The sequence below is a fragment of the Rhineura floridana genome, chromosome 6 (assembly GCF_030035675.1).
Source record: "Rhineura floridana isolate rRhiFlo1 chromosome 6, rRhiFlo1.hap2, whole genome shotgun sequence".
Classification (NCBI taxonomy): Eukaryota; Metazoa; Chordata; class Lepidosauria; order Squamata; family Rhineuridae; genus Rhineura; species Rhineura floridana.
The window spans coordinates 76,556,680-76,578,322 of record NC_084485.1 but is presented as its reverse complement, the minus strand read 5'-3'; the positions used below and the strand labels follow the sequence as shown (position 1 = coordinate 76,578,322).

The 21,643-nt window shown below is 40.8% G+C and overlaps 1 protein-coding gene across 3 annotated transcripts in view; it reads right to left on the bottom strand.

Moving 5' to 3' along the window:
• Positions 1 to 13,316: 13,316 nt before the first annotated feature.
• Positions 13,317 to 21,643, bottom strand: part of TEAD3 (TEA domain transcription factor 3) — a 136,140-nt gene continuing 127,813 nt past the window's right edge. For all 3 annotated transcript variants that reach the window (XM_061632490.1, XM_061632491.1, XM_061632492.1), the window contains 4 exons: positions 21,258 to 21,431; positions 19,880 to 20,020; positions 19,291 to 19,443; positions 13,317 to 17,860 (listed from right to left, as the gene is read on the bottom strand). In XM_061632490.1, the coding sequence (XP_061488474.1) occupies positions 17,747 to 17,860; positions 19,291 to 19,443; positions 19,880 to 20,020; positions 21,258 to 21,431 (582 nt within the window). In that variant the 3' untranslated portion in view covers positions 13,317 to 17,746. The remainder of the gene's footprint in view (positions 17,861 to 19,290; positions 19,444 to 19,879; positions 20,021 to 21,257; positions 21,432 to 21,643) is intronic.

Below are 21,643 nucleotides of genomic sequence, written 5' to 3'. Positions count from 1 at the left end.
TCCTTCCGTGCAATGACGTGAGCTTAGGACATTGCTCCTCCCCTGTAGAACTACAAGTTCCATGAGATGGCGCTGTCAGCTCAAAAAGAGCGGAGAATCGGAGCTCGGAAAGGAGAAGCGGCTCACTAAGAAAGAATTAAACGTGAACTACAAGTACCGAAGTTTGCAACATCATTCTATCATTTCCCTCTTTTGGGGGGGGGAGGATGAGGGTATTAATACTGTATGCTTTGAAAGCTTACAAAAATGTTAAAACCGTGCAGCCTGTATGAAGAGCTGTTGCATTAGAATAGTTGTTGCTTTGTTGCATACAAGAAAAGGCCGGTGAGCATATAGGTGCGCGCGCATCTTCACCTGTGTTCTCGCTACTGTAACGCACTCTACGTAGGGTTACCTCTGAAGACGGTTCGGAAACTTCAGCTAGTGCAGAATGCTGCGGCCAGAGTTCTTACTGGGACTAAAAAATATGATCATATAACTCCTGTCCTGGCCCAGCTGCACTGGCTACCAATATGTTTCCGGGCCAGATTCAAAGTGTTGGTTCTCACCTATAAAGCCCTTAACGGCATTGGACTGCAATACCTGGTGGAATGCCGCTCCCACTATATACCTGCCCGTTCACTGCGCCTGACGTCGAAGGCCCTTCTCCGGGTTCCAATGCATATGGAGGCCCGGAGAGTAATAACTAGAGCTAGGGCCTTCTCAGTGGTGGCCCCCGAGTTATGGAACGCCCTCCCTGACGAAATACGCCTGGCGCCTTCTTTGTTATCTTTCCGGCGCCAGGTAAAGACCTACCTCTTTGCCCAGGCATTTTAATTTAATTTAAATTTTAACTTTAATTTGTTTTTGTCTTAATTTTGTTTGTATATTTTATAGTGTATTGTTACTATGTCTATTGGATTTTAACCTGTTTTTACCTTTTTGTACACCGCCCTGAGAGCTTGTTGCTATAGGGCGGTTTAAAAATGTACTAAAATAAATAAAATAAAATAAATAATAAATAATAACTACAAGCCTGTTTTTGGAAATTACACAAAATTAACATAGCAGTTTTGTTAATTTCCCCCCACAAAATCTATACATTTTCAAGCATTTGTGGTAAGGACTTAAAAGTGCATCAATTAAAACTTTGCACAATTTACTAGTAAACCAAACTTTTCGTAGACATGTTTACTCATTACAGTTTCTGATTAACCTATTGGCAGACGAGTGTAAAGGGAACGTTAAGTGCTGTGTGAGTCATAGGGGGCAGGGCCTGGAGAAGTCTTGGGGGCAGAATATTCATTTGAGGTGGCCTCGCTCGAATTTTTCACTCATTTCCGTCCTGCCGTGAAAATAAACACATAAACAAGCATATAACCCTTTAAAAAAATCTATGTTGTTGTTGTTATGCGCTTGCAAGTCGATTATGACTTATGGTGACCCTATGAATCAGCGACCTCCAAGAGCATCTGTCTTGAACCACCCTGTTCAGATCTTGTAAGTTCAGGTCTGTGGCTTCCTTTATGGAATCAATCCATCTCTTGTTTGGCCTTCCTCTTTTTCTACTCCCTTCTGTTTTTCCCAGCATTATGGTCTTTTCTAGTGAATCATGTCTTCTCATTATGTGTCCAAAATATGATAACCTCAGTTTCATCATTTGAGCTTCTAGTGATAGTTCTGGTTTAATTTGTTCTAACACCCAATTATTTGTCTTTTTTGCAGTCCATGGTATGCGCAAAGCTCTCCTCCAACACCACATTTCAAATGAGTTGATTTTTCTCTTACCCGCTTTTTTCACTGTCCAGCTTTCACATCCATACGCAGAGATAAATACCATGGTCTGAATGATCCTGACTTTGGTGTTCAGTGATACATCTTTGCATTTGAGGACCTTTTCTAGTTCTCTCATAGCTGCCCTCCCCAGTCCTAGCCTTCTAATTTTTTGACTATTGTCTCCAGTTTGGTTAATGACTGTGCCAAGGTATTGATAATCCTTGACAAGTTCAATGTCCTCATTGTCAACTGTAAAGTTACATAAATCTTCTGTTGTCATTACTTTAGTCTTTTTGACGTTCAGCTGTAATCCTGCTTTTGTGCTTTCCTCTTTAACTTTCATCTGTTTCCAATTATTACTGGTTTCCGCTAGTAGTATGGTATCGTCTGCATATCTTAAATTATTGATATTTCTCCCTCCAATTTTCACAACTCCTTCATCTTGGTCCAATCCCGCTTTTCGTAGGATATGTTCTGCATATAGATTAAACAAATAGGGTGATAAAATACACCTCTGTCTCACACTCTTTCCAATTGGGAACCAATCGGTTTCTCCATATTCTGTCCTTACAGATTATAGGTTGCACATCAGGACAATCAGATGCTGTGGCACCCCCATTTCTTTTAAAACATTCCATAGTTTTTCATGATCTGCACAGTCAAAAGCTTTGCTGTAATCCAGTGGTTCCCAACCTTTATGAGTATGGGACCCCCTTTATAAGCTTAAAACTTTTTGTGACCCCCTCCCCCCAGGGAGGCAGGCTGGCTGCCAGGAAGGAAGGGGAAAAGCAGCCTTTCCTTGCAGCCTTGCTTCTTTTTGCTTCACAAAAAGCCCTCTCCTCTCATTCTGAGTAAGGGTGTCATCAGCAGCTGCAGTGCAAGGAGACAGGAGTCAGTGATAGTATTCCCCTCTTCTTCCTGGTAGCTCCACCTTCAGCCTCCTTTGGCATCTGCCATGTGTTCTATAGGCAGATGCCTGCCTTTGGTGTGCCTGAAAGACACTCTGGCACTTCAGCAAAAATCCTCTTGTTTGGGGCAAGCGGGAGGTGTCATCTGCAGCGGCAGTGGGAAGCAATGTCCAGGGAGTGAAGACTAAAAAATTAATTCATTTCTTTACTCTTTGTGGCCCCCTCTGATTACTTCGTGGCACCACTGGGGGTCACGGGCCCCAGGTTGGGAACCACTGCTGTAATCTATAAAGCACAGGGTGATTTTCTTCTGAAATTCCTTGCTCCGTTCCATTATCCAACGTATGTTTGCGATATGTTGTCTGGTACCTCTTCCCTTTCTAAATCCAGGTTTGAAGTCTGGCATTTCTCGCTCCATATATGGTAAGAGCCTTTGTTGTAGAATCTTGAGCATTACTTTGCTTGCATGGGATATTAAGGCAATAGTTCGATAATTACTGCATTCCCTGGGATCCCCTTTCTTTGGAATTGGGATATATATTGAACGCTTCCAGTCTGTGGGCCATTGTTTAGTTTTCCATATTTCTTGACAAATTTTTGTCAAAATTTGGACAGATTCAGTCTCAGTAGCTTGTAGTAACTCTATTGGTATGCCATCTGTTCCTGGTGATTGATTTCTTCCAAGTATTTTAAGAGCAGCTTTTACCTCACATTCTGAAATTTCTGTTTCTTCATCATTTGGCTCCTCCGTGAATGAATCTGTCATCCTTGCATCTCTTCTATAGAGTTCTTCAGTGTATTGCTTCCATCTTCCTTTTATTTCATCTCGGTCAGTCAGTGTGTTCCCCTGCTGATTATTCAACATCCCTACTCTTCGTTTAAATTTCCCTTTAATTTCTCTAATCTTTTGGAATAGGGCTCTGGTTCTACCCTTTTGGTTGTCCTCTTCTATTTCTATACAATAACTATTGTAATAGTTCTCTTTGCCCCTACTTACTAGTCTCTGTATTGTTGCATTTAGGGTTCTGACCGTGTTTCTATCTTCTTTTGCTTTTGCTTTCCTTCTCTCTTTAACCATTTGAAGAGTTTCTTCAGTCATCCATTGGGGTCTTTCTCTCTTTTTAACTAGAGGTATTGTCTTTTTGCATTCTTCCCTGATAATGTCTCTGACTTCAATCCATAGTTCTTCTGGCTCTCTGTCAACTAAGTGTAAAGCCTCAAATCTGTTCCTTCTTTGATCTTTATATTCTTCTGGGATGTTATTTAAATTGTATTTTGGCATTATGATTGCTTTGTTCTTCTTCTTTAGCTTTACTCTGATTTTCTATACGACCAGTTCATGATCTGTGCCGCAGTCTGCTCCTGGTTTTGTTTTTGTAGAAAGTATGGAACTTCTCCATCTTCTGTTTCCAATTATATAATCAATTTGATTCCTATATTGACCATCTGGTGATGTCCACGTGTACAGTCATCTTTTTGGTTGCTCAAAAAATGTGTTTGTAAGAAACAAATTATTGGCTTCACAGAATTCAATGTCTTTCTCCTGCTTCGTTTCTGTCTCCTAAGCCCCATTTCCCCACAATTCCTAGTTCTTCTCTGTTCCCTACTTTTGCATTCCAGTCCCCATGATTATCATCATATCTTGTTTTGGTGTGTGATCAATTTCCTCCTGTACTTCTGCGTAAAATCTCTCCAATTCTTCTCCTTCTGCGTTTGACGTTGAAGCGTAGACTTGGATGATGGTTATGTTAATAGGTTTCCCGTTGAATCTCATTGATATCACTCACTCAGACCTTGCGTTGAAGCTTCTAATTGCTTTTGCTACATCACTTCTCACTATTAAAGCAACCTTGTTTCTTCTTGATTTCTCATTTCCTCCATAAAATATTTTGTCGTTGCCTGATTGAAAATGTCCCATTCCCATCCATTTTAATTCACTCACACCAAGTATTGTAATGTTGATAACGTTCCCTGGTTCATTCTTCTCACATTCCATGTTCCTATTGTGTGCGTCGTACAACTCCGTACTCTCACATCTGTGTGCATCATCCTCTGGACTTCCTTTTGGCTTTGACCCATCTGCGTCATTAGTCATAGTGCTACTCGTACTTGTCCTTTGTTCTGAGGTGGTTTACCATTGCCTTCCTCTGAGTTTGGATGCATCTTAGTCTAGTGTCTCAGCTTTGACCATTCCGCCTTGGGTGCCCCTGCTAGGAGCCTAGCCTCTTGGTCTAGACTCCTGACAGCATTGCTCTCAACTTCTTCAACACTCTCAGAACCCCTCACCATGTTAAGGTGTGCATCCTAAAGGGGGATCTATATTTGACATTATTAGCAGTAAATGTTATATTTCTAAAATTTTGAATTAAAAAAATGAATTCACTTACTACGCATAGCGATCCTGCAGTCTGCAAACAGGATCCTCTTTGCATGTCTTACCGATATAAACAGCAATAAAATGAAAGAAAACATTTACACATAGTGGCAAACTACATTCAGATTATTGTATAATAATTCCCTTTAGGGAAGGTGATCTGAGTGGGTTGTGGCGCAGCAATTGCAAGTACTCTTGGATAAAACAGGTTATCTTGACCCATTCCAGTCTGGGTTCAGGCCTGGTTATGGGACTGAATCGGCCTTGGTCACCCTGATGGATAACCTTTATAGGGAGAAGGAAAGGGGGAGTGTGACCCTCTTATTCTTACTTGATCTCTCGGCAGCTTTTGATACCATTTACCACGGTATCCTTCTGGGCCGACATGGTGAGATGGGTATCTAAGGCATTGTTTTACAGTGGTTCCAATCCTATCTCCAGGGTCATTTTCAGAGAATAGCATTGGGTGATTGTATTTGGCCCCCCCGACAGTTGTGCTGTGGGGTGCCACAGGGTACTGTCTTGTCCCACCTGCTGTTTCTCTGCAACATCTGAATTGGCAGAGGCTGTGCAAGCTCTGGAATGGTGGTGGGCTGGATGAGGGCCAATAAACTGAGTCTGAATCCTAGCAAGACTGAGGTGCTGTGGATTGGTGGTTCCCAAGTTCGGATAATTGGTGAGTTGCCTGCTGTGGATGGGGTTGTGCTGTCTCTGAAAGAGCAGGTTTGTAGTGTGGGGGTGCTCCTGGATCCATCTTTGCCACTAGAGGCCAAGGTGACCTCAGTGGCTCAGAGTACCTTTTACCAGCTTCAGCTAGTAAAACAGCTGTAGCCGTTTCTGGAGCGGAATAGCCTAACCACTGTTGCCCATGCACTAGTAACCTTCAGGCTAGATTACTGTATCACGCTGTATGTGGGGCTGCCCTTAACTGGTTCGGAATCTGCAGCTTGTGCAGAATGCTGCAGTGTGACTGTTCACTGAGCAGGGTAACAGCAACATGTCACTCCACTGCTGAAAGAATTGCACTGGCTGCCCATTAGCTACCAGACCAAGTTCAAGGTTCTAGCTTTGGTGTATAAAGCCCTATGCAGCTTGGGACCAGGATACCTGAAAGATCATCTGACTCCTTATATACCCAGTCTATCACTGCACTCAGCAGATGATAGCCTCCCCTTAAATATTAGACAGGCCCATCTCTGTTATCTTTTCGGTGCCTACAGAAGACTTTCCTCTTTCAACAAGTGTTTGAGTAGAGACCTTATCCCAGTCTACGTCTGTGTGGTAATTGCTTTTTAAGATGTTTTTAAAGCATTTAAAAAATGTTTTTCAATATGTTTTGTTTTAATATTTTTTAAATATGTTTTGTTTTAATATATTATAAAGTCTGTTTTTAAGATGTTTTAGAGTGTTTTTAGTGTTTTGTTTGCTGCCCTGGACTCCTTCTGGAAGGAAGTGCAGGATATAAATAAATAAATAAATAAATGAGTTATTACTGTAAAGGCTTTATCTTTTTTCCATACTTTTCTCGGCAGCAAATTCAGACATGAGGTTATCAAAAGACATTTCTCTCATAAGGTTGCATTCTGTAGAGAGAACAGAAAATGATGACAGTCTTGATTGTAGCATTGGTGGCTGTAATTTACTTTTAATAAAAAATAATTTGCCCATTTCAAATTTTGAAGGAGAGAGTTAGATAAAGACAAGAAACTATGATAACATTTGGAAACATTTCTGCCAGTTCATTTCTGTAAATTATCTTCAAACTACTATGTGCAGTAGTCTCAAATCCATCTTATCTCTCTAATAGAAGTGAATGAGATGTTTTAGATCAGAAGACAGAGAAATTTGAAGATCTTTTGCATAAATTCTCACTAAAGCTTCTGCATCTATTTGCAGTGTACCATGATTTTGTGATGAATGGTCCAGTCTTGCCAGGAATCCAAATAAATTCACAACTATTGTATAAACACGGGAGAACTGCTCCAGTTTCATTTGAGGTTTATCTAACAATACTGTAGTATTTATTTTTTATTCATTTAAAAGCATTTATAAACCTCTTAATACTTTGAATTTGGCTCTGCAAATTAGCTTGCAATCACTTTTTCCATCTGGGAAAATGGATGTTTGGCTCCATGCTGTTGATCTGTCATCTGAACATACAGTAATGGCCAGTATGGTGGAGCAGAACCACAGAGCTGCCGTCCTGACACCAGTGTCGCTACAGGTTACCTGGACAGAGCTAGGGTGTCAGCAGTGACATCAGGGCTGTGGAAACGCATCAGTGGAAGCAATCTAGAGCTCCCACTGGTGCATCTGTGGAGTTCCAACCTTGCCACTGCCCTGTTCAGCTCTGACCAAGTAAGCTCTAGCAATGCTGGTGGCAGAAGGGCAGTTCCGTGGCTCTGCTCCAGCACACCAGCCTGCCACAGCCTGATGCCACAGCCTGATGCCACAGCCTGCCCAGTGCCTCCTCATTTGCCTGCCCCCAGCTATGCCATAGGCTTTTTGGCTGGACCAGTGTCAGAACCAGCAGCTTCTTGTACACTGAATAAAGGTGGCTGGGAAACAGAAAGTTTGGGGAAGCAGGAGGAAAGGAAGGTCTCCCTCCTCTGAAGGGGAAGCGCCATAAGAGGTGCTGAAGGAAATTAAGAAGCAAGACAGTATTTATTTGTATTACCATTTAATAATAATAATAATTACTAAAAAATAAACTGGAAAGGAAGGTGGTAAGAAAGGAAATCTGTTATAAGAGAAAGAAGTGAATTTAAAAGGACCAGGAAGAAAGGATGGAAGAAACTAGCAGTCTGGGGGTGTGGGCAATAAGGTACAAGTTGGACATGAAATGAGAATAGGAGAATTACCTGAGATGGATAAAAATACTTTGAGAGTCATCTGGGAATGAAAAGAGGAACATATAAAAGCAAAGCCTTCTCTTCTTAGAGCCTCTGGAACAGCACATTCTGCCTAAAATGAGGGAGGCTAAGGGCTCATCTACATAGTGGTTTGCTATGTGTGGTGTTACATTTCCTTTAAATTTGCATAGTTCACATGACATTACTGGCAAACAGAAGGTACGATGCAGTTTTCCCCCTGTAAATCCGTACTAACCCAATCTGCCGATCACAAAGTGGAGGAAAAAAGTCTCCACTATGTTTATCTAGTGGTTGCAGATACTTTGCTCTGATGCTTTTAGGTGGATGTGTCAATCACTCCCCTCTCCATGCCCACTATCTCCTCCTCCCTTCTTTCATTTTGTTTCTTGTGGGCTGATAAGTAACTTCCAGTTGCTCTCCTCTGTTCTGCTGGCCTTTTTTATGTTGCGGTAAACAGTGCCTGTATTTTCTTTCCCCCCTAACTTGTGCACAAAAACATAACACTGCTCAAACAAACATTTGTATTTCAGTTCTATCCTACCAACCATGGGTAGGGAAAACACAGATATTCGCACTTCTGGGTTTTTTTTTTTAAGGCATCTACTGCAGCTGGTAGAACAGACTGAGAATGCTGTCACCTAGCAACCAGAGAGAGTGGAAATGTAAAATTAGAGGGCGGGGCCACAAGGAAACAGCAAGACTAAACCTTCCCAGAGGAATGCCTACTTGTGTGAATGGGAAAAACCAACTGGCAGCTACCATTGAGTAGGAACTGCAGGTGGTGCAAATCAATAACAAAGGTAAAAGCAGTGTATTTGCTATGAAGAAATGCTCCCATGTAGATGAACCCTGAGTCACAATACTTGGTTCAGAGCAAATGTCTGTATTTAGCTTGAGGAAAGCTGATCTATAGAGCTCCTTCCACAAGAAAAACACTGTGGCAAAGAATTTAGCAATTTCCAGAGATGGATTAGTTATCAGCAGAAAGTGATGCCAGTAACTGTCCACCAATTATGCCACACTCTCCGTCCACCTGCTATCATTTTGTGACTGACACTGCACCTCTACCACCATTTTGTGACTGGTGGGCCTCAATTATTTTCCAGCCATCTGGAGTGGGCCCTGAGGATAGAAAGTTTGAGAACCCTTGTGTTACAGAAAAACAACAAAAACAGTTTGTCAACCTGATTAAAAAAGAAAAAAACCCTCCTTTGACCTAAGTCGTCTTGTAATCTGTACTTGTAGCAGAATGTGGTGGTAGACTGAACAGGCTGTAGGTGAGGGATCACATCTTGAAAACTCCTGTTTCTCTGCAAGTAGAGAACTAGCACAGCAGGAAACAGATTGGGCTAAAAACTCTTTCTGATATGCTAGTTCTTAACTTGCAGAAATTTTGTTGGTTTTTAACCCAGATGATTAGTTGTAAGAACTGAACAGGGTGGTTTATACATCCTATTGGAGGTCGCTGATTCATAGGGTTGCCATAAGTCAAAATTGACTTGAAGGCACATAACATAATTGAAAATCTGTAAAAAAAACAAAAACAAAACCCCACACACCTGTTGTCATTTTAATGTCTCAGCATTCTGCTGCCTTGGTAGACTAGGCCCTAATTCTATTCACTCACGGAGTCTCCAATCCTTCTCAGGATTAGCTCCCCACTCAGGATCCAAATTTTTTGTGTATGTCATTTACATAAATATTTAAAGAAATTATGCATACCAAACTGTAGGTGGTAGCTATTCCTAATAACGTGGAGTAAGAGGGTGTCAACGTGTGCTGTTTAGGATATCCCCATCTTTTAAAAAGTTTGTTCAACCAGTTTCCCTCCTTATACACTTCCATATAATAATTTTCTCATATCCTTTTACACTGGAATTACCAATCTGAAGTGAGTACCTACCTACTTGCAGGTCTACTTAAACCTTGAGATGACTCTTCATAGTCTTTTTGTATAATATTTCCAAGGACACCTTTACGATACTGAATGCCTGCCAACTGCTAGAAGACTCTATAGGAGTCCCAGAATGTAATTTAGTACAAACAAGCTAAGGTGGCACAACTATCACATCATTTTTTATTTACTTGTTATTTATGTCCCACTCTTGCTCTCAGTAGGAGTCCAGGGTGGCAAACAAAAGCACTAAAAATACTTTAAAACATCATAAAAAGAGACTTTAAAATATATTAAAACAAAACATCTTTAAAAACTTCTTTAAAGTTTTAAAAATATCTTTTCTAAAAAAAGGTTTAAAAACATTAAAAAGCAATTCCAACACAGACACAGAAAGGCTTGTTGAAAGAGGAAGGTCTTCAGTAGGCACCGAAAAGATAACAGAGATGGCACCTGTCTAATATTTAAGGGGAGGGAATTCCAAAGGGTAGGTGCAGCTACACTAAAGCTCCATTTCCTATGTTGTGCGGAATGGACCTCCTGATAAGATGGTATCTGCAGGAGGCCCTCACCTGCAGAGCACAGTGATCGACTGGGTATATGAGGGGTAAGACGGTTTTTCAGGTATCCTGGTCACAGACCAGGATGATTTTTGGTGTGTGGCTTTCATTTGAATGTTCTGAACAGAGATGCTGTTGTGTAAAGTCTCTTTTAAGATTCATGAACTGCTTGTCAGCACAGATGAAAAGTATTTAATCAGCAAAGTGTTTTGTCTAGTCTGTTATTTAGATGTGTTTGGGCTATTGAATAAACCTGCTTCCAGTGTGGAAGGCTTGAGCATCCTCGAGTTTGTTTGAGAACCAGTCATTACAGATGTAGTATTTAGCCAGTCAGTCTGTTATATTAATAGATTTAAAATCTTTTGATCAGTTAAAAAGGCTCCCCTATTCAATCAAACAGATTTTAAAGAACTTTTGCAATTGTTTTAAAATATTAGTAGTGACACTGCAAAGTTTGATGTGGCCCAAGGCAATGTATCCCCCATGGAGCCCCTAGCAACTCTATGCTTTCTCCATCGTCCCCCACCGTCCTCTCCTCCTGGTTTAGGTTGTTCTACGCTTCCCCCCCCCAGCTTACCAGATGTTGCCAGAAAGCAGCCCTCTTTTTAACTTCTAGTCAGGTGCTTTGTGCAGCTAAATATTTGGTGTTGAACACTAGCTCCATCATCTGCCACTGTTGTCTTTGGTGGTCATCCATACCCCTGCTACTCCTGGCTGCGGAGGCCAACTTGGGCCCTAAAATCCAGCCCTAATGGAGCCACAGTACTAACTTTTGTGAATACTCACCAAATATATGGCTGGTAGGCACTATCTTTGAAGAGATACTTCCCTTCTTGTTCTCACAAGGACAGCTCTCTTAAGTTAGTGCCTATTGGAACACCTGCATACATAAAAAGTATGCTCCTTTCTTCACAAATTGTTTATTTATATGCACATTTATGCAGATCTAAATCAACATGCAGATGTGTAAGATTTATTTAAATCAGTTAACAGCCCAGGGTCAGACATGTCGGATATATGGCAAGTTTGAGAGAAAACATCAAATCTGTGATGAGCTGGCTGTATGTGACCCATGATCATCATATGGGAAGGATGTGTCACACCATTCAAGCAAATGGCTACACACATGTACACACACAAACCATGGTGGCTTCACCATCATCATCATTTGTGGCCAACCTTTGTTTTCGCTTTCTTTATAGCTCCCACTGTGCATTCTTAAGACCGCATCATTCTTCACACACCAAAACAGAACATACAGAAGAATCCTTCTGATGGGTCAATTCCCAAACATTGTTTCACCTCTATGAAAGGATGCACATGGAGCAAAATTTATGTGGGTTCGCACTTTATGTACCATGTTTCCATGTGTGATTTTCTGTGAATGTGTTATCACAGTGGAAAAAACACCATAGTTGGGTTGCTTCAAACCTAAGAATCTATATTCCTAATTGCTCTTTACTTGAATATTGCACCCTGTTTGTCACCCCATATCAGGAACATAGGTACTGAATGATGTATTGACGGAATAGGTATTGACAACAGTTGATTCAGAGCAGTGAACTTCATACTTCAGCTAGTCACAGTGGATGACTTATTGTTCATGCTAAACATATAGAATCATAGAATAGTAGAGTTGGAAGGGCCCTATAAGGCCATCGAGTCCACCCCCCTGCTCAATGCAGGAATCCAAATCAAAGCATCCCCGACAGATGGCTGTCCAACTGCCTCTTGAATGCCTCCAGTGTTGGAGAGCCCACTACCTCTCTAGATAATTGGTTCCATTGTCATATGGCTCTATACATTCAAATATACATTTGAATAAATGCTGATACTACCACTGTGATCTAGGGGAGCAAATTCAGACATTCCAACAGTGAAATTCCAAGACACTGGCTGTATTTAGACCATGGTTCGAGGATTAGGAACCATAGACTTCAGTGTTCTCTTCCCCATTTCCTTCTTCCCCTTTTGAGAGCAGCTTATACATTACTCCCTGTTCTAATCAAACCAGTTTGCTGTTACATCCAACCCAACAAACCACGTTTTGAACAAGCCCTACAAATCAGGATCAAACTAATTTATACAATCCTAATATGGGTACCTCACTCAAATTATAGTTTGCCAGTTTGGAATCAAACTACAATGCATTAAACTACATCTGTGAGAGGAGGAAAGTGCACTTATGCCAGTAGAGAGAGGATCCATCTCAATGCAGCCAGCCATTCTTATGGCTCTGTTTACTTTGTGCTAATAGGTATTACCTAAATGCATTTCTATTTATTTCACACACCTATACGTATGTATGTTTTTAATAATATCTGCTGCATCTGTTTTTGAGAAAGTGTAAAAAAAGAATGTTCAAGGACCAGCTGTGAGCCTACCTTCCTCACACATTTGCAATTTGACTGTTTCACTGGATTACATCTCTGTTAAATTTCCAGTTCTGTTATGAGTACTGGGATTCCTCTTCCAGCAGCTGTCCGTTTTTAAATTTTTAAAACGGAGCACATTCACAACACAGTGCAAATTACTGTGGGTATTGGGGAAGTTTCTTGATGACTTCATGGGGTGCCAGCACTGTGATTGGCTTCTGCTGCGAACTTGCAGAATCGGTTTTGTCAGTGTCAGTACACTTGGACTGAAGATAGTGTTGCTGTTTCCAAATTGGGTTCACTGAATTAACCCCCAAAGTACAAAAGCCACACTTGAAATCCTACCGGTTATATATTCACAGTCAGAAGCTAAAGAGACTTTTAAAAAAGCAGCAATTTACAGAATTCTGAATGCAACACAAAATCCTCCACTTGCCCAGTGAGATTGCAGACATACATGCAGACCAGTGTAGACTGTTGCCTGATAGATTATGAACATGTAGTCCAACTTCAGCTTCTTACTGCTGATGTAATACTCATGAACAAATGAGAAAATAAAGGTATGAATGCGAAAAGGTATTTGAGCCAACCCATGAACAAATAAGTTTAATAGTTTTCAGCAGACCATAGCTTTCTAGAAGCTCCACTGTCTCATCATCTACTTGAAGATGGACATACAGTAAACACAACAATATATGATACAACCCATCACAGCTGGATTAAAAAATACACAAAATATAATACATAAAAATGGTTTTACACTGTGGACTGACAGAGCTCTAAAAAAGGTGACCATTACCCTGGTAAGCTTTACAAAGTCTTTAAAAAAATAAAACAGTACTTCATGTGAAATTCATAAATACATGGTATGTGGGAGGGACTTGCTTACTGAGTTTTTGGGTACCTGTATTATGTCCAACCAAGTGAGATTCATGAAGCTGACATTTCCTTAGCCTTGCTACCATTCTCTGAGGGGGACACACCAGATGGGCAGTGGTTTGTATGTGTATTTGTGCTCACAAACTTGAGGCCAAAAGGTGCAGGGGATTCTACAAACAGGAAGGCTGGGAATGGGACCTAACTACATGTTGCACTGAAATCAAGAATGGTATGGCATGGAAGGACTGAAAAGGAAAGGATGAGAAATGTTAACATAGTCCAGTTTAAGAGGAGTTTTTTTTCTAAAGGCTCCAACTGGGTTTTAGATTGTGGATAAAATACAAGGAACAGTTTGTATATAAAGAAGTTTGGGGTTAGGCAAGACTAAGGCCCTGCTCCACTCTCCCCAAGTGTACAGTGAAGTCTGCCCTAGGGGGTTATATATGCCCTCCCTTAAAAAGGTATGTTTAGCAGAAAGGGGTATTTTATTGTACATAGGTTAAGAACAGGGAAAGTTTTAACCTTAATTCCCAGAGTTTTTGATCTAGGAATAAAAATAAACATGCTACATATAAACTAGCCAGCTTTCCCCTCATTACAGATGTAGAGGCTCTGGCTGTATTCATAAGGAATTCAAAATCCTGCCCCTTTTAACAATACCTCCTCCAACTTTAGTTACAACAGGTGTTATTTGATTCCAAGGATGCTGTACCTTTCCCCTAATGCACAGGGGTCTGAAAAACGTACCTGAAGCAAATCTGACACTGTCTTTTACAGGGCAGCCAGTTCTTCCTAAGAGTAATACACTGGAGAGAAAGTTGTGGCACTACAGAACCCAGTTTGCTCAAAACATTACATAATCATGCATGGGACATCAACTTTGCCAAGGACGGTGCAGTAGGATTATCATGTTGAAGGCAGGGAATAGAGGAGGTCCCCATCTGAATTTAATTACCACTGCTTTTTAGAACTTCCAGCACCTGTTACTCATCTCCCAAGAGGGCAACATGTGTTACAAAACAAGGCAAACAATTTGTAACTTGCGGCATACTAAACCAGTCCCCACACACCATTCCCATCAGTGTTACCATCTCAGGCGTCTCACATAGCACACAAAGGAGTGTTCATTTCAAAATTCTAGTGGAGGTTTCCAGAAGTCCTTGGATGGCATCAGTTAAAAACCACTTCACAGGAAAAATTCTTACATTAAAAATGTCCTTCAAAAAATTAGGAAATGACTGTCAGTTGTTCTCATGGTGTCACCTTGTAGCTGAATGTTGTATTCAAAGGATAGTCTGAAGACTCCTGGGAATATTCTTAGTCTACATTAGCCAGACTTACTTTGAGTGAGCCAATGGCTTTGTGCATGGTCCTTCATGCAAAAAGTGACTATCTAGATAGCCAAAATATGGGTACTAAATCAACAATACAGTGGTGATGCAGGCCAAACCTAGGAGAGGCCCAAGTCAGTTATGAGACGTTTCCATGACATTACCTCCTACCTCTAAGACAGACAATGGCAGAAAAGACAAGTGGGGGGAAATGTGAAAAAAACAAGTGAGAAATAAAAAATGTGAAGGCAGGAGCTCTTGATTTTAACTTGAACCTTACATTACAATGAAATGCACCCAACTGTTTGCCTCTGCATGGTCACAATCCATCTGTTCTTCACGGACTTTCCCACCAAACACATCCTGAATTCCCAGCCCCCTTCCACTATCTTTGGCAATCCCACTGCATACATCTTGATACCACTATGAAAATGATCCTGGTAGTGAAATCTCTCCTTACAGCCTGGGCTGGTCCTACCATTAGGTAGAGGGAAGTGGTAGCTGATTTTGGGTGTCATGAAAAGGAAATTGTCGTTTCAATTATTATTATTGTATTTTTACTATCAGGGGTAGGAAGATGCCGTTGTGGGATTTTCTGCCTCAGGAACCAAGGTAACTCGTTTGGCCTCGAGTACTATGCACCTTGACTGGGGGTGAGGAGGCAATTGCTGCTCAGCCTTGGGCAGCAAAATGTGTTGGATCAACCTTAGAACAGCTCCATTTTAAACACAGACAGATAGCCCATGCATGAAGATTTGTAGCTGCAGGCTTATGTCTGTGCATTCCAATTCCTCCTAGAAGTGACAACCTCACATTCTCTTCTTCCCTACAAATGGCTTTTCTTTTTCTTTCTTTCTTATTGCATTGTATTGCACCTTTTTTCCTGAGGCTTTGAGGCTTCTCCATATGAATGTCACTGGGTCTGTGAGAGCATAGGGTGGACATTAGTCTGTGGGTTGATTTAAGAGTATACCAGATTAAAGAAAGGATGGAGCAGGGAGAATTTTTAAAAATGAAAATCAATCAACTTAAAAACAAACCACCATATAACCAAGGAAAAGCTGAAGGACAAAACAGGAAAAAAGCTCAATGGTAAAAAAAAGGCACAACCTTACATTCTGTTAGTTCATCTATTATTTAAAACTACTAACTAGTGTTTAGACAAATAGCTGAAACCTATGGGCATGAGCCCTGGAGGTGCCATGTACAGTTAGGGTACTGATAACTTGGCACTATTAATGTAACAGGATTCCTACAAGCACCGATTTAAATTATACGCCCATGGTGTTAGTCTCCAGGCTTAAGGTACAGGGGCTCACATTTACACTTCAACCTTACAGAGAAATGTTCTTCAGCATTTCCAACAGCAAACAGTACAGCTTTCAAATAAAGAGGGATTTTGTATAACAAATTGTGCTTTGTTTCATCTTTCAGCACCTCCCTGGGTTTTCGACTACACAATTTTTGCTTTGGTTTTAGCAGCCTTCATGCAGATGTCTTAGGTGGAAAATATATAATCCAGGGAAAAGACTTGCATCATGATATTTAGATCCTGCTCTTTCCTGGATGACTACCACAGATGAACAGAGAAGCAGAAGGGAATTAATATCTTACCAGAACAATGCCCAGGCAGCAAGAACTTTGGTCTAAGCTTTTTCCATGTTGTTTTTGACATGGCAGATACAAAAAAAAATGCTCAATTGAGAGCTGGTTAAAAATCCCATAGAAGTTCAGATTTCTCCCCCAAATTACTCAACCTTAGCCAGTCCAAATATTATTCCAGTCATCTCACAGCCCACCTAGAGTCAGTCTGCTTATCTGTAACCTGCCTCATCTAGATTCCCTGAATTGCTTTCCTCCAGCTGAGCACCCCTCCTTCCTCTTAGTACATACTCTAACCTTTTAACATCCCAAAGACAGATATGTTCAAGGTTCTCCTTTTCTTGTTTGAGTACACACACACAATTCTGCAATCATACTCCTGTTTGTTACCCAAACATCTGGGATATGGATGTAAAATTGCCATATTCCTGCCATAATCAACTCCTGGTGCCCTCCCATCACCACCATATCCTGCAATAGAAAATACCCAGGACATTGTGGGAATAAAACCACTTTCTTGAAATTAACCCATGGGTGGTACATGCCACAACAAGACACAATCTACCAATTCTCTGTGCTGGCTCTGCACACAGTCTGTGGCAAGAGGCTGAAGAAAACTCTTCATCTTGTCACCGTCTAGAACAGAGTGGGATTAGTAACATAAACAAGGTGGCATGTGATTTCCCATCTTCTCTCAGAACAGTCATCTTTAGCAGCCCTCACATAATGCTTTTCTCTGGATGAAAGCCACCCAAGCAAAACTGGTTTCGAGGACCAAATCCGGATCTTGGCATGGAAAATATATGCACGTCCAGGTATTAAGACGTTGGCAGTTTAATTTCACCAGATTGTTCTAGTACTATGTGCTGGGAAAGGCATTCAGAGGTACCAGGCCTTGGCACCAACATCTCCTGAAACACTGATGACCTAGCCCCCAGGAACAGCTCTCCCTGCTGCGTCCAGACACAACTCTCCATCCACTTTATGCTTTCCTGTAATGCTTTTCTTTACTGTTTTTTTTTAAAAAAATTGTTCTTAAGTAGAAAACATCTGTGATTGTGAAACAGTCTTTTTTGGCATTGCTTTTTGTATGTGTGTGTTCATTTCCAAAAGACTTGCATCAAGGCATCCAATACGGGTGGCTTCTCTGTCAAGACTTCTCTCCTCAAATTGCCCAGTCACCCTAAAGCGGCCTCTAGTCTTTGACCAACTTGTACACATGATGCTGGGCTCCATGCTCACTGGTGGATACCTCAAAAACAAAGGCTATGCACAGCAAGGTTTCCTGGGTATCTCTGTTTGTTACAACCTGAGAAAAGAAGCACATACGCAATACACACAGTGAGATCAGGGAAGGTGAACTGGGAAAGTCAGATTTTGAGACAAGAGAAATGGTATGGTTATTTAGCCCAAACCTTTACATCAAAACAGACCCAGCATGCCTGATCCATTTTAAATCACGTTACAAAAACATCTCAAATAAGTTAAAATATTACAAGTGAAAAGAGAATTCACCAAAGCGCAAGAAAATTGGTTCCCAGTGACTTCTCATACTACATTTTGTATTCAGGTACAGAAGTTGGAGTACTTTTATTTAGAGAATTATTTTCTTCAGCCAAAAAGGGCTCCCATGGTGGTTCACACATCACTAATAAAAAAAAAGTCACTGACCCTGAAAATAACGGGATTGTGAGAGAGGAGGAAATATATATATATGTTCTAAAACAAACTGCAAAGGGTACACACATACAAGTCATCACTTTCCCTTTTAAAATACCTAGAAGCAGAAGACTGACTGTTTCCCAGTTGCAATTTAAATGCATGCATCACAATCAACAAGTATAACACAAATGTAGGTATCTGCAACCTAAGTACAAAACACAGAATGAGAAGCTGCTCTTCCTTTCAATATGTGTGTTTATTATTTCTATGCTGAATTTTTAGTTTCACCCGTCTATCCACTAGATTTAATTATTATTTACTTTCTGTATTAAAAAAATCTCCAAAATGCAAGCCACAATTTTAAAGACAGGAGTGATTTACTGATGAATATTTGCCAAGTAGTAACTTACCATGGCTTACATATAACCAGCCAAGTGGTGAGGAGAACTTTACCACACTTCTGTACCTGAACAGGAATCCAGGACACTGGTAAGATTTTCCTCGTCACTTGGAAGGACAATGCAGATGATGAGCTCACCAAATCAAAATATTTTGAAGCTGAAGGGCGGGGGAGAATTAAGGACTGCAATTCTGTCCCAAGTTACTTCAGCAAGTTACCACATATAATGGATGGCGAGATTGCACCTAAAATGAGGAGAGCCCCCAGAATAAACTGCATGAGCTTGTTCTTGCCAAAGAATCTCACAACATGCGCTGAACCAAATGTTCTCCTCATATGAATGACAATTATTAAACCATCACCTTCTCAAAAGAAGTGGACAATGGGCACAGATTGAAAGGAAGAAGAAAAAATTGTCAGGAGGAAAGAAATGCAATTGTTATTTGATTGGATCCAGATTTAACCATACTTAGAGTAAACCCACTGAAATAAATGGGCCCTGCTTAAGTCACAACTAACCTCTGTGACTTATGTCAATGGTTTTACTCAAGGTATGACTAAATCAGAAACCAACCAATTGATTTTAAGTCATGAAAAGCCCACTACGATCACCTGGACAGATGTTATTCCTAGCACCAATCAGAGAGCATTTGGGATATTAGAAAAATATTCTTTACCTGCAAGATGGTGAAATTCTCCAGGACACTGTTCATCATGTATTTTTCTGGGAGGTGTTTCAGTTTATGGATGAAGTTGATCATATACTCGCACATGGGGGATCGATGGATTCGGTACACACACCGTCCATTCTCCATCCGGGCAAATTCCGTCTGTAGAAAAGCATAGATAAGGATCAGGCCCTATAAAGAATCCAGTATAAAGCTTTTGAGGAGAACTGTGGGGCACTGAAGATGAAAGAATATGACAGAGAAGTTTTATTTATTTACTGTATTTAGAATGGCATGCAAGATAGATTGAGGAGAACTGGGGAGATGAAACATTCTGAGGAGGGAAGTAGCCCATTTCTCAAGGGCAAGAAAAAAACAGAACAGAGAGCTATGCTGATATTCCAATAACCCACCTTCACTTATTACAGAGCATATACACTTCTAGCACTTAAAGAGTCTCAAAGCACTTTTCCCCTCAGGCTGTAAGTTCTTCCAAAGAACCTTAGATTCCAATCCCACTTTAACTGCTTTGCTCTTCACCCACTCCATAACATTTCTTTCCTGCTGGTCCCACATCCACAAGAAGCGCAGGACTCACCTCCACCTTCTCAACTACTTGCTTTCCAAAGGAGCACACCTTAGTGGAGACTGTGATAGTCATGTTTTCTGCACTGCTATACTGACTGCTTACGCCATAAAAAGCACCAGGACCATCCTGAATGGTGCTGTTCAGATCCGCCTAGAGCAAGGGCAGGAAGGAGGTGTTATAAATCAAATATGGATTTTTACTTTCTGCTTGGGGTGTGGAGGACTCCAACAAAAAACTTCTGGATGTATTCACTGAGAGGTAAAAATGCCAACATAAAAAAGTGTATCCATAGTGATATTACTCATCGACAAAAGCATTTAACAGTAATAAGCTGTTTTATAATCTTTATCTCCTTCATCCTCACCACCACCCTTTGCTATTATGGCCATTCTGCAGATGAAGAAGGGAGATTCAGAGTGCCTTGCCCAATTCCTGCTCTCAGAAGTCCATGGAATTTGAAATGAAGCTGGTATTGGAAATGAAGCCTTACAAACAGTCCAGTGCTATTCACTAGACCACACAGGCTCATACATTTTTAGCTAAGGGCTGAGAAGATTAACTGAAGATGCTCAGCATACTTTCCATGTAAAACTTAGTGAGGGGTGGGGGTAGAGAGCAACAGCTACTAGGCAGTATTAAGCCATAGTTTCAAACCAGGCCAAATACCACACAATGGGACTAAAATTAAATTTATATCCCACCCTGAACTACTTTGGGAGGAAGAGTGGTATAAATGTAAATAATTAATTCATAATGCAGAAGATAGAGTAAACCCAATACAAAATGCCAACCAGCCTCGCTGTATGTGCTGGGGAACCTGAATGTTCACAAAAGAAAAATCCCATGGTTTTGCTTAGGCCTCAAAGCATGCTATTGAATTTATGTCTTATTCTAACTGAAGAACCTCTCACCCCCACCCACCTCAAAAAACACCTTCAGAATTAGCATAACAAATTTTGGTATTCTTTAACCCAGCCTTCCCCAACCAGTGTGCCTCCAGATGTTGTTGGACCACAATTCCCATCTTTCCTGACCATTGGCAATGCTGGCTGAGGCTGATGGGAGTTGTGGTCCAACAGCATCTGGAGGCACACTGGTTGGGAAAGGCTGCTTTAACCTCTTCCATCCAGATGCCAGGGTCACGCTTACTTAGCATACAAAAGCAGATAAAACGACACCCAATATACGATTGCCTGATGCTGTGCTGGCAGATTTATTCCAGATAGAATCCCCCTTCAAACAAAATCCATGTTCAGATAAGAAAATAATGGAAACAAAGAATAGCAAGACTCTTTTGTCTAATTTCGTGCCCCATTGTCCAGTGAAGATGTGCTCCAAAATGGCTTTTTTAGAGGCATTGCTTGGCTTCAGCTTGCATGATTCTTACCCAGAACTTGACTAGGAAAAAGGAGTTCTGGGGTCCCCTTTCATAGAGCTCTTTCAGGCCACCTTTCTTCTCGGGGAACTTGTCATAGATCTGGCGGATGTCCACTGCCTCCAACAGCGGGTCGCTGTATGAAGGGTTCGTCTGTCCAATATGCACAAAAAGGTGCTTGCTATACTGTAGGGGAAGAAACAGGGTTGATAAAAATCAATGCTTTTTTAAAAAAAAAATTATAGAGTTTTTAAAATTGAAATCGGTTTTTAAAAATTTAAATCAGATTTCAAACTTTTCCTAAAACAGTTAGTAAAAAAAGAGCCTAGGTCAAAGATATCATCATCAATACCAATTATACAATTTCTAATTATATTCTATGAGTTTTTCAAAAGCAC